Source organism: Musca domestica, unplaced genomic scaffold (genome assembly GCF_030504385.1).
Source record: "Musca domestica strain aabys unplaced genomic scaffold, Musca_domestica.polishedcontigs.V.1.1 27, whole genome shotgun sequence".
In the NCBI taxonomy this organism is placed as follows: domain Eukaryota; kingdom Metazoa; phylum Arthropoda; class Insecta; order Diptera; family Muscidae; genus Musca; species Musca domestica.
This window is the reverse complement of record NW_026712286.1, coordinates 7,084,795-7,097,893: the sequence shown is the minus strand read 5'-3', so window position 1 is coordinate 7,097,893 and position 13,099 is coordinate 7,084,795. Positions and strand designations below refer to the sequence as shown.

General features: G+C 33.0%; 1 protein-coding gene across 2 annotated transcripts; it reads right to left on the bottom strand.

Moving 5' to 3' along the window:
• Positions 1–9,224: 9,224 nt before the first annotated feature.
• Positions 9,225–10,687, bottom strand: LOC101898476 (uncharacterized). Of its 2 annotated transcripts, none has more exons than XM_005179793.3 (3): positions 10,275–10,687; positions 9,552–10,218; positions 9,225–9,492 (listed from the first exon to the last, which is right to left on the bottom strand). In XM_005179793.3, the coding sequence occupies exons 1-3, from the start codon at positions 10,632–10,634 to the stop codon at positions 9,254–9,256; spliced, it is 1,266 nt and encodes a 421-aa protein (XP_005179850.1). In that variant the 5' UTR covers positions 10,635–10,687; the 3' UTR covers positions 9,225–9,253. The 2 variants fall into 2 exon arrangements, with proteins under 2 accessions (XP_005179850.1, XP_058980126.1); XM_059124143.1 differs by having other exon boundaries at positions 9,225–9,489.
• Positions 10,688–13,099: the final 2,412 nt, after the last annotated feature.

Sequence of the window (13,099 nt, the reverse complement as noted above, 5' to 3'; positions counted from 1 at the left end):
AAAATACTTTGTTAGGATCAGCAGAGCTACAAATATATATTTTTCCCCTTGAAAATTTTTTTGTTCCATCTGGCCAAAATTTCTTTCAGTGTTGTCTCATAAATAAAACACCCACTCATTTTATGGAAATTGACTTAGCAAAATCTCCCATACTGAGACCCGTCCACAATACTCTGACGTTCCTAGGAATTCCCTCACACTCATGAAGATAGTGAGAGAGAGCGAGAGAGTGAAACCCTGAGAGTAACTACCAAATCTAACTAAGCTTTCTTGGTAGAAAATCCTTCCACAGATTTGTGGGGAAAATGTTGGCAACAATTCAATATAGGAACATACACACCCTTAGATGCCAATCGCACATAAAAACAAAGAAAGAGCGCATGCTCCTCCAAATGGAACAACAACTACAATATGAAAAACCAACTCAAAATCCTTTCCAGGATGACGTCAATCGAAAAAGCTTTGGCATTTTTTTTGTTGATAAGCATTTTGTGTGTTGGCAGTGCAAGGTGTAAGAGAGGTAGGGGAGGATATAAACAACAACCACAATACTTCCACGTAACTTCATCACCTCCCGTCATCACCTCCCGTCATCCCTCATTTCGTTCAATAATATGTAAGGCAACGTTTAACATTTACTATAAACAGTAGAAAAAGGCCACAGCCAACAACAACGGCAACAATGAATTATTAGTTGTGTGTGGATGAAAACTGAAGCATACTTTCAGGCAACTCAAAATGCCGGCAAAATTACACATCACCGCAAAGCAAGAGCGAGAGCGAAAGAAAAATGAGAATGAAAACATACTCTCATTTGTAAATTACGCACAGACCGTTCGTCATACACACACACACACACATTCATAATTCACAAACAAAGACCGCTTTAATGCCTTTCTGTCTGTCTGACAGTCTGCTGTTGATGTTATGAAAGGTCCTTTGCATTTACATCAGATAAATATAACCGATTGAAATGGTCATAATTGAAATTCCCCGAATTGGAAGTCATGTTTATTCAGAGAAATTCCGATTATTATCCAAGAAGGGATGGCCACAGGGTCATTAGAGGTAGGCTTTTCATGGGAAGTTTATGCCCAATTTAGATACGTTTTGTTAAGAATTCTATGAGAAAAAATGTATTAAGCTGGGGCAAACTTTTCACAGAGCTTAAAAAAATATTTTAAAAATCCACATCTTACATGGGAGCTTAAAAAAATTATTTTAAAAATCCACGTCCTATATGGGAGCTTAAAAAAATTATTTTAAAAATCCACATCTTACATGGGAGCTTAAAAAAATTATTTTAAAAATCCACGTCCTATATGGGAGCTTAAAAAAATTATTTTAAAAATCCACATCTTACATGGGAGCTTAAAAAAATTATTTTAAAAATCCACGTCCTATATGGGAGCTTAAAAAAATTATTTTAAAAATCCACGTCTTATATGGGAGCTTAAAAAAATTATTTTAAAAATCCACGTCTTATATAAGAGTTTAAAAAAAATTATATTAAAAATCTACGTCTTATATGGTAGCTTAAAAAAATTATTTTAAAAATCCACGTCTTATATAAGAGTTTAAAAAAAATTATTTTAAAAATCCACGTCCCATATAAGAGTTTAAAATTTTAAAAATCCACGTCTTATATAAGAGTTTAAAAAAATTATTTTAAAAATCCATGTCTTATATAAGAGTTTAAAAGAATTATTTTAAAAATCCACGTCTTATATAAGAGCTTAAAAAAATTATTTTAAGAATCCACGTCTTATATGGGAGCTTAAAAAATTATTTTAAAAATCCACGTCTTATATGGGAGCTTAAAAAAATTATTTTAAAAATCCACGTCTTATATAAGAGCTTAAAAAAATTATTTTAAGAATCCACGTCTTATATGGGAGCTTAAAAAATTATTTTAAAAATCCACGTCTTATATGGGAGCTTAAAAAAATTATTTTAAAAATCCACGTCTTATATGGGAGCTTAAAAAAATTATTTTAAAAATCCACGTCTTATATGGGAGCTTAAAAAAATTATTTTAAAAATCCACGTTTCATATGGGACCTTAAAACAATTATTTAAAAAATCCACGTTTCATTGGGGCCTTAAAAAAATTATTTAAAAAATCCACGTTTCATATGGGACCTTAAAACAATTATTTAAAAAATCCACGTTTCATTGGGGCCTTAAAAAAATTATTTAAAAAATCCTCGTTTCATATGGGACCTTAAAAATTAATTAAAAAATCCACGTTTCATATGGGACCTTAAAAAAATTGTTTAAAAAATCCACGTTTCATATGGGACCTTAAAAAAATTATTTAAGAAATCCACGTTACATATGGGTCCTTAAAAAAATTATTTAAAAAATTCCCGTTTCATATGGGACCTTAAAAAAATTATTTAAAAAATCCACGTCTTATATGGGACCTTAAAAAATTATTTTAAAAAATCCACGTTCCATAATGGGCCTTACAAAATTTTTTTAAATATCCACGTTTCATATGGGACCTTAAAAAAATTATTTAAAAAATCTACGCTTCATATGGGACCTTAAAAAAATTATTTAAAAAATCCACGTTTCATGTGGGACCTTAAAAAAATATTTAAAAAATCCACGTTTCATGTGGGACCTTAAAAAATTATTTAAAAAATCCACGTTTCATATGGGACCTTAATAAATTATTTAAAAAATCCACGTTTTATACGGGATCTTTAAGAAATTATTTAAAAAATCCACGTTTCATATGGGACCTTAAAAAAATTATTTGAAAAATCCACGTTACATATGGGACCTTAAAAAATCTGCGACTCATAATGGGCCTTAGAAAATTATTTAAAAAATCCACGCCTCATAAAAAATATTTAAAAATAAATAAAAAAATATTTTAAAAAATCCACGTCATGTATGGGACGCCGGCTAAATAGTAGTTTTACATAAGATTTTTATTTATTTATTTATTGTTATTATTTATTAATTTTTTTTTTTTGTTTTTTTTTTTGGTTTAAAATTTCACAATCTTTTCTTGACGTCACCAAGGGCTTCCCTATCCCCAGACAGTTGCCCAAATTCTGTGAATGATGTTTATGCTGCCCTGCAGCAAGTTCCAGTTACTGAAAATTCATTCATGGCAAAGTAAAGAAGTTACTGCCGTTAAAGTAACTGTACCTCGAGCTTTTTTTCATTTGGGGAATAATTGAAAGCCTGTGTGTGTGTAGGTGCGTATGGATGTTTGTTTACCAACAAAAAACCCACCTAAATTTTCATTGAATAAAAAAATCCAATAGAAAATCCCTTAAGGGACTAAATGGATTTGCCGAAAAGGGCGCAAAATCCATGACATTACTTGTCAGAACAAACACACACACGCACACAATCGCATTTCTCTCCGAATATTGCATCGACAACAAAATTTCATAAAATAAATGACAGTTTTAAATGTCAAATTTTCTGCGGCCCACATGAAATGTGCGGAAATTGGCCAAGAACAAGAAATGCCAAAAAATATTGCATTTCACAAACACACATACACCCACACACACGTACAGAGAAATACTCATAATCCATGAGTGATTTCTCTTGAAATAAGACTCTCATGCTCTTAGAACTCTTTCTCTGCTCTCAGTTTGTTTTTTTTTCTGAATTTCGAAAGAGTAATCAAGTTTTCAAATTGTTTTGTAATATGTGGCGTTGTAAGCCAACACATGGCGTGGCGACTGACATCCGTGACGTCATCAAATTTGCTGACGTCTTTGAAACTCCTAATGAAATATAGCAAAATATACCCACACTCACAATGACACACATACGCAGACTCTGAGTGCAAACCTACATCAACACCAATGCAAATGGATGCCAACGGTTTTGGGTTCCTCTCCCTCTCTCTCACTCTCACTCTCTCCCACAGCCTTTTGCAACCATGTCATATCGCTGTTGTTGTTGCTGTTGTTTATGTGGTTCCTGTTGTTGACTTATCATCGTTATTTTGTATTGAATTTTTATACAAATGTGTGGTTATGGTGAATGCCACACAAAAACCGTGTTGGCTGCATGCAGTATGGGTGTATGTGTGTGTGTGAGAATATTTGTTATAGGGCAAATGAAATGTCAAAAGCTGATGCTGCTGCTGCTGAATCATTAAATTCTCATAAATGTTATCAAAATAAAGTTTAAAAACAAAAATAAGGGACACAGTAGAGCAGAAGGATTAGGAGGAGGAATCTAAAGATTTTCTAAAGGAAATCCTTTAATCAGTCTTCCCTCAGGGAATTTTCTGTTCGGCCTGGCAGAATGGGTATCTTCCCTCAGGGAATTTGCTATTTAGCCTGACTGAATAGGGATCTTCTCTCAGACTGGCTGAATAGGGATCTTCCCTAAGGGAATATTCTACTTAGCCTGGCTGAATGGGATCTTCACTTGGAATTTTTCTATTCAGCCCGGCTGAATGGGGATCTTCCTTCAGGGAATCTACTTTCTATTCAGCCTGGCTGAATAGGGATCTTCCCACGTTTCATATGGGACCTTAAAAAATTATCTAAAAAATCCACGCTTCATATGCGACCTTAAAAAAATTATTTAAAAAATCCACTTTTCATGTGGGACCTTAAAAAATTTATTTAAAAAATCCACGCCTTATATGGGAGCTTAAAAAAATTATTTAAAAAATCCACGTTTCATATGGGACCTTAAAAAAATTATTAAAAAAAATTCACGTTTCATGTGGGACCCTAAAAAAATTTAAAAAAAAAATCTACGACTCATAATTGGCCTTAAAAAATTATTTTAAAAATCCACGCCTCATAAAAAATATTTAAAAAAAAAATGATTTAAAAAAAACACGTTCAATATGGGATCTTAAAAAAAATTTAAAAAATCCACGGCTCATAAAAAATATTTAAAAAAAAAATGATTTAAAAAAACACGTTTCATATGGGATCTTAAAAAAATTTAAAAAATCCACGCCTCATAAAAAATATTTAAAAAAAAAATTGAAAATGATTTAAAAAAATCCACGTTTCATATGGGATCTTAAAAAAAATATTTAAAAAATCCACGTTTCATGTGGGACCTTAAAAATGTTTTTAAGAAATCCACGTTTCATATGGGAATTTAAAAAAAATAAAATTCCACGTCTTATATGGGAGCTTAAAAAAGTTATTTAAAATATCCACGTTTCATATGGGACCTTAAAAAATTATTTTAAAAAATCCACTTTACATAATGGGCCTTAAAAAATTATTTAAGAAATCCACGTTTCATATGGGACCTTAAAAAAATTATTTAAAAATATTCAGCCTGGCTGAATAGCTATCTTTCCTTAGGGAATTTTATAGCCTGCCTGAATAGGGATCTTCCCTTAGGGAATTTTAATCAGCCCAGCTGAATTAAGTTTTCGTTTTGAAATCTTCAAGTTTTTCCCCCATTTTGCCCTCCTCTGTACCACTGTCTATGTCCACACACACACACCCAGCCGTATCCATTGACGACGCCTTCGTGGCTGCTGGCTCGTTAAAGGTGCACCACTTTTTTGGAATCGCATCAAAACCAAAATGTTCCACATAAACAAGGAGAACAACAACAACAAACACAACGACAGCAATAAGAAGATTATAGCCGTCATCATCATCCAAATGTGAAACCATGTAACCCGGCCATACTGGCATTGTTGTGATAATCATCGTTAGCGTCATCCTAATTCAATAAAAAAAACAACAAAAAACAAAAGAAGTATCTCTTCAGGCAAAATGATGCAAAATATTGAACAATGTTCGTCATTATGGCAGGCATGGGCCAGGACATCATCTATATGTCACACATGGAACAGACAGGCCTTGTATAACACCATAAAAAATATTTAAAAAGTCCACACCTTATATAACAGCTTGAAAAAATTATTTGAAAAAATCCATGCCTTATATAATAGCTTGAAAAAATTATTTGAAAAATCCACGCCTTATATAATAGCTTGAAAAAATTATTTGAAAAAATCCACGCCTTATATAATAGCTTGAAAAAAATATTTGAAAAAATCTACGCCTTATATAATAGCTTGAAAAAATTATTTGAAAAAATCCACGCCTTATATAATAGCTTGAAAAAAATTATTTGAAAAAATCCACGCCTTATATAATAGCTTGAAAAAATTATTTGAAAAAATCCACGCCTTATATAATAGCTTGAAAAAATTATTTGAAAAAATCTACGCCTTAAATAACACATTAAAAAATATTTCAAAAATCCACGCCTTAAATAACACCTTAAAAATTATTTCAAAAATCCACGCCTTAAATAACAGCTTGAAAAAATTATTTGAAAAAATCCACGCCTTTTATATCACCTTGAAAAAAATATTTGAAAAATCCACGCCTTAAATAACACCTTAAAAATTATTTCAAAAATCCACGCCTTAAATAACAGCTTGAAAAAATTATTTGAAAAAATCCACGCCTTTTATATCACCTTGAAAAAAATATTTGAAAAATCCACGCCTTAAATAACACCTTAAAAATTATTTCAAAAATCCACGCCTTAAATAACAGCTTGAAAAAATTATTTGAAAAAATCCACGCCTTTTATATCACCTTGAAAAAAATATTTGAAAAAATCCAGGCCTTATATAACAGCTTGAAAAAAATATTTGAAAAAATCCACGCCTTATATAACAGCTTGAAAAAAATATTTGAAAAAATCCACGCCTTATATAACAGCTTGAAAAAAATATTTGAAAAATCCACGCCTTATATAACAGCTTGAAAAAATTATTTGAAAAAATCAACGCCTTATATAACAGCTTGAAAAAATTATTTGAAAAAATCCACGCCTTATACAACAGCTTGAAAAAATTATTTGAAAAAATCCACGCCTTATATAACAGCTTGAAAAAATTATTTGAAAAAATCCACGCCTTATATAACAGCTTGAAAAAATTATTTGAAAAAATCCACGCCTTAAAAAATTATTTGAAAAAATCCACGCCTTATATAACAGCTTGAAAAAATTATTTGAAAAAATCCACGCCTTATATAACAGCTTGAAAAAATTATTTGAAAAAATCCACGCCTTAAAAAATTATTTGAAAAAATCCACGCCTTAAAAAATTATTTGAAAAAATCCACGCCTTATATAACAGCTTGAAAAAATTATTTGAAAAAATCCACGCCTTAAAAAATTATTTGAAAAAATCCACGCCTTAAAAAATTATTTGAAAAAATCCACGCCTTATATAACAGCTTGAAAAAATTATTTGAAAAAATCCACGCCTTAAAAAATTATTTGAAAAAATCCACGCCTTATATAACAGCTTGAAAAAATTATTTGAAAAAATCCACGCCTTAAAAAATTATTTGAAAAAATCCACGCCTTATATAACAGCTTGAAAAAATTATTTGAAAAAATCCACGCCTTAAAAAATTATTTGAAAAAATCCACGCCTTAAAAAATTATTTGAAAAAACCCACGCCTTAAAAAATTATTTGAAAAAATCCACGCCTTATATAACAGCTTGAAAAAATTATTTGAAAAAATCCACGCCTTAAAAAATTATTTGAAAAAATCCACGCCTTAAAAAATTATTTGAAAAAATCCACGCCTTAAAAAATTATTTGAAAAAATCCACGCCTTAAAAAATTATTTGAAAAAATCCACGCCTTAAAAAATTATTTGAAAAAATCCACGCCTTAAAAAATTATTTGAAAAAATCCACGCCTTAAAAAATTATTTGAAAAAATCCACGCCTTAAAAAATTATTTGAAAAAACCCACGCCTTAAAAAATTATTTGAAAAAATCCACGCCTTATATAACAGCTTGAAAAAATTATTTGAAAAAATCCACGCCTTAAAAAATTATTTGAAAAAATCCACGCCTTATATAACAGCTTGAAAAAATTATTTGAAAAAATCCACGCCTTAAAAAATTATTTGAAAAAATCCACGCCTTAAAAAATTATTTGAGAAAATCCACGCCTTATATAACAGCTTGAACAAATTATTTGAAAAAATCCACGCCTTAAAAAATTATTTGAAAAAATCCACGCCTTATATAACAGCTTGAACAAATTATTTGAAAAAATCCACGCCTTAAAAAATTATTTGAAAAAATCCACGCCTTAAAAAATTATTTGAAAAAATCCACGCCTTAAAAAATTATTTGAAAAAATCCACGCCTTAAAAAATTATTTGAAAAAATCCACGCCTTATATAACAGCTTGAAAAAATTATTTGAAAAAATCCACGCCTTAAAAAATTATTTGAAAAAAACCACGCCTTAAAAAATTATTTGAAAAAATCCACGCCTTAAAAAATTATTTGAAAAAATCCACGCCTTAAAAAATTATTTGAAAAAATCCACGCCTTAAAAAATTATTTGAAAAAATCCACGCCTTAAAAATTTTTTTGAAAAAATCCACGCCTTAAAAAATTATTTGAAAAAATCCACGCCTTAAAAAATTATTTGAAAAAATCCACGCCTTAAAAAATTATTTGAAAAAATCCACGCCTTAAAAAATTATTTGAAAAAATCCTCGCCTTAAAAAATTATTTGAAAAAATCCACGCCTTAAAAATTTTTTTGAAAAAATCCACGCCTTAAAAAATTATTTGAAAAAATCCACGCCTTATATAACAGCTTGAAAAAATTATTTGAAAAAATCCACGCCTTAAAAAATTATTTGAAAAAATCCACGCTTTAAAAAATTATTTGAAAAAATCCACGCTTTAAAAAATTATTTGAAAAAATCCACGCCTTAAAAAATTATTTGAAAAAATCCACGCCTTATATAACAGCTTGAAAAAATTATTTGAAAAAATCCACGCCTTATATAACAGCTTGAAAAAATTATTTGAAAAAATCCACGCCTTATATAACAGCTTGAAAAAATTATTTGAAAAATCCACGCCTTAAAAAATTATTTGAAAAAATCCACGCCTTATATAACAGCTTGAAAAAATTATTTGAAAAAATCCACGCCTTAAAAAATTATTTGAAAAAATCCACGCCTTAAAAAATTATTTGAAAAAATCCACGCCTTAAAAAATTATTTGAAAAAATCCACGCCTTATATAACAGCTTGAAAAAATTATTTGAAAAAATCCACGCCTTATATAACAGCTTGATAAAATTATTTGAAAAAATCCACGCCTTATATATCAGCTTGAAAAAGTTATTTGAAAAAATCCACTTCTCAAAAACGACCCTAAAAAATATTTTCAGAATCCAGGCTTTAAATAGGTCTTTACATTTATTTCAATTTTCCAAGACTTTATTTTTTACCATCCTGGGGCAAGGATATATCACAGCTGCCAACCGAGGATATAGAAGAGGTAGGACGAGACGAAGAGTTCAGAGAATTTGCGCTGGAATAGCTGGAGCTATCCGAAGACATCCAGACATTGATGGGGGCCTTGTGTTTGCGGCGTTGTCTTTGACGGGCCACAGATAGCACAGATCCCATTACCGGGGAACCAGACGACAAAGAGCTAGAACGGGAGGACATGGCTACTGAAATGCAATTTAAAATTTAAATTTCGAAATTTGGTTGTGGATACAAAAATAAGTACCTGAATTTGCTCGACATATCGCCCCTGAGGCAGAAGTGGGACTTCCCACAGCCACCGGGGCTGTTGCAGGACGTAAGGCCGCCGCAGAAGTCATGGGCAAGGAATTGGAGGCACTTGACAATGAAGATACATCATCTGTATCCAGAGAGCTCATCTCTTGCCCTGCACCTTGATTGTTTATCGGAGTACCATCCAATATCTCCAGACTTGGAATACTACGCTGCAAGGTCTGACGATACAATGGCTGATGGCACACCGGATTTCCCCTCAGATCCACCTCCAATAAATTTGCATTCATTCCCAGCAATGTCAGGATGCCCAACTCGCTGATGCGATTATTTCGAACACTTAAATGTTGCAGCAAAGGTAAGTCAGTCAAAGTTCCGGTACGTTGGATCATATTATCATCGGCCACCAGGACCCTTAGGGCTGGGAAGCCTCCAGTACCATCGAAACTATTCAGACCACAATTGCTGACATTCAAATGGGTCAGATGGATCAGACCATAACCCAAATCCCTTAGAGTACACAAAACCGAACCGCTTAGATCCAGCTGCTGTAGGCGTGGCAGGAACATGGCCAAATGGGACAGGCTCAGGGTATAGGAGATGACACGCAATCTAACCGATTCCACATTATGCAAATCCGTGCGTCCTGTGACACGTCTCTGGAAAGGACAAAAATCAACTATGAAATCCTTCCTCTTAGAATCAAAATACCTACCAATAATTCATCCAACGTGGGCTCCGGTGCCTGGGCCGGCAACACCACCGGCAGCATATGGACATAGGCCGGCATATGATTGTCCTCTTCATTCTCAATTATATCCGGATCAAATTGCAGGGCTGGCAAATTTCTCAGCAAATTCTGATTGTTCTGCAGCTGGACGGCCAAGTCGATGTGCTGCTGATATCGAGGCTCCGGGGTTGGTAGACGTATTTGGGCAGCAGCAACCGGAGCTATGGGCAATGGTAACGGAAGTTGTTGCTGGGCATTTGGTCCTTGATTGGGTAAAAAGTCTTGATTTATTGAAAGGCCCGGTGAGGTGTCGCTCAAATCTTGGGGTGCCTCCAGATGGGGCATTTTTTTTTCCACCGAAACTCTGGAGAGTTCTATGTCTGACCTTTGGAAATGTTATTACGTGTTTTGTAAATAAACAACTATCGATAGATCGAAATAATCGTTGGCATGGCAACAACAACAACGCAAAGTGGATTGCAGCGATGGGAAATAGGCATCGGTATTAAATAAGGAAACATAAGGAAACCAAAAGAATTTCCACATAATATGATAAAACTTCAGTATAAGAGTTTTTTCGGGGAAACCCGTATTCAGTACGGCTGTATAAGAGTTTCCCCATGGTCAACGCTTTTTAGCCCGGTTGTATAAGAGTTTTTCCATGACAAACTCAATTCAGCCAGGCCGTATAAGAGTTTTTCCATGACAAACTCAATTCAGCCAGGCCGTATAAGAGTTTTTCCATAACAAACTCTATTCAGCCCGGCTGTATAAGAGTTTTTCCATAACAAACTCTATTCAGCCAGGCTGTATAAGAGTTTTTTCATAACAAACTGTATTCAGCCAGGCTGTATAAGAGTTTTTTCATAACAAACTGTATTCAGCCAGGCTGTATAAGAGTTTTTCCATAACAAACTCTATTCAGCCCGGCTGTATAAGAGTTGTCACCATGACAAACTCTGTGCAGACCGGCTGTATAAGAGTTGTCACCATGACAAACTCTGTGCAGACCGGCTGTATAAGAGTTGTCACCATGACAAACTCTATTCAGCCCGGCTGTATAAGAGTTTTTCCATAACAAACTCTATTCAGCCAGGCTGTATAAGAGTTTTTCCATAACAAACTCTATTCAGCCCGGCTGTGTAAGAGTTTTTCCATAACAAACTCTATTCAGCCAGGCTGTATAAGAGTTTTTCCATAACAAACTCTATTCAGCCCGGTTGTATAAGAGTTTTTCTATGACAAACTCTATTCAGCCCGGGCTGTATAAGAGTTGAAAAAATTATTTCAAAAATCCACGCCTTATATAACAGCTTGAAAAAATTATTTCAAAAATCCACGCCTTATATAACAGCTTGAAAAAATTATTTCAAAAATCCACGCCTTATATAACAGCTTGAAAAAATTATTTCAAAAATCCACGCCTTATATAACAGCTTGAAAAAATTATTTCAAAAATCCACGCCTTATATAACAGCTTGAAAAAATTATTTCAAAAATCCACGCCTTATATAACAGCTTGAAAAAAATATTTCAAAAATCCACGCCTTATATAACAGCTTGAAAAAAATATTTCAAAAATCCACGCCTTATATAACAGCTTGAAAAAAATATTTCAAAAATCCACGCCTTATATAACAGCTTGAAAAAAATATTTCAAAAATCCACGCCTTATATAACAGCTTGAAAAAACTATTTAAAAAATCCACGCCTTATATAACAGCTTGAAAAAAATATTTCAAAAATCCACGCCTTATATAACAGCTTGAAAAAACTATTTAAAAAATCCACGCCTTATATAACAGCTTGAAAAAAATATTTCAAAAATCCACACCTTATATAACAGCTTGAAAAAAATATTTCAAAAATCCACGCCTTATATAACAGCTTGAAAAAATTATTTCAAAATTTCACGCCTCAGAAACAACCCTAAAAAATATTTTCAGAGTTAAGGCTTTTAATAGATATTTATATTTATTTCGATTTTCCAAAGACTTATTTTTTACCATCCTGTGGCAAGGATATATCACAGCTGCCAACCGAGGATACAGAAGAGGCAGAACGATACGAAGAGTTCAGGGAATTTGCACTGGATGACATCCAGACATTGATGGGGGCCTGATGTTTGGCGGTGTTGTCTTTGACGGGCCATAGATAGCACAGATTCCATTACCGGGGAACCAGACGACAAAGAGCTGGAGCGGGAGGACGTGGCTACTGAAATGGAATTTAAATTTCCATTTAGGTATTAGATCTAAAAATAACTACCTGAATTTGCTCGACATACCGCCTCTGAGGGAGAAGTGGGACTTCCCACAGCCACTGGGGCAGTGGCAGGACGTATGGCCGCTGCGGAGGTCATGGGCAAGGAATTGGAGGCTATATGGGGGTTTAAGGGTATAAGAGTTTCCCCAGAGAAAACTTTTAACAGCAAAACTGTATAAGAGTTTTCTTATGTGTATAAGAGTTTTCTTTTGTGTGTAAGAGTTTTTCCATTCCAAACTCTATTCAGCCAGCCTGTATAAGAGTTTCCCCATGAGAAATCCCATTCATTGAGGTTGTAAAAGAGTTTCACCAGGGGAAACTCTATCTAACCTTTCTCTTTAAGACTTTCCCCCATTGTTCCCATACCGAGTAGCAGATTTCCCAATCCCACCCCCGCTGCAGGACAATTGCAGTCTTTGTTTTATATTGTCATTCAAATGTAATTTATTAAATGTCACTTTTAACAGAATTGCTGACGAATGAATGTGTGTGTGTCAATGTGTTGGTGTGATAAATATCCTGGTAGGTGTATGTGATGTATGTGT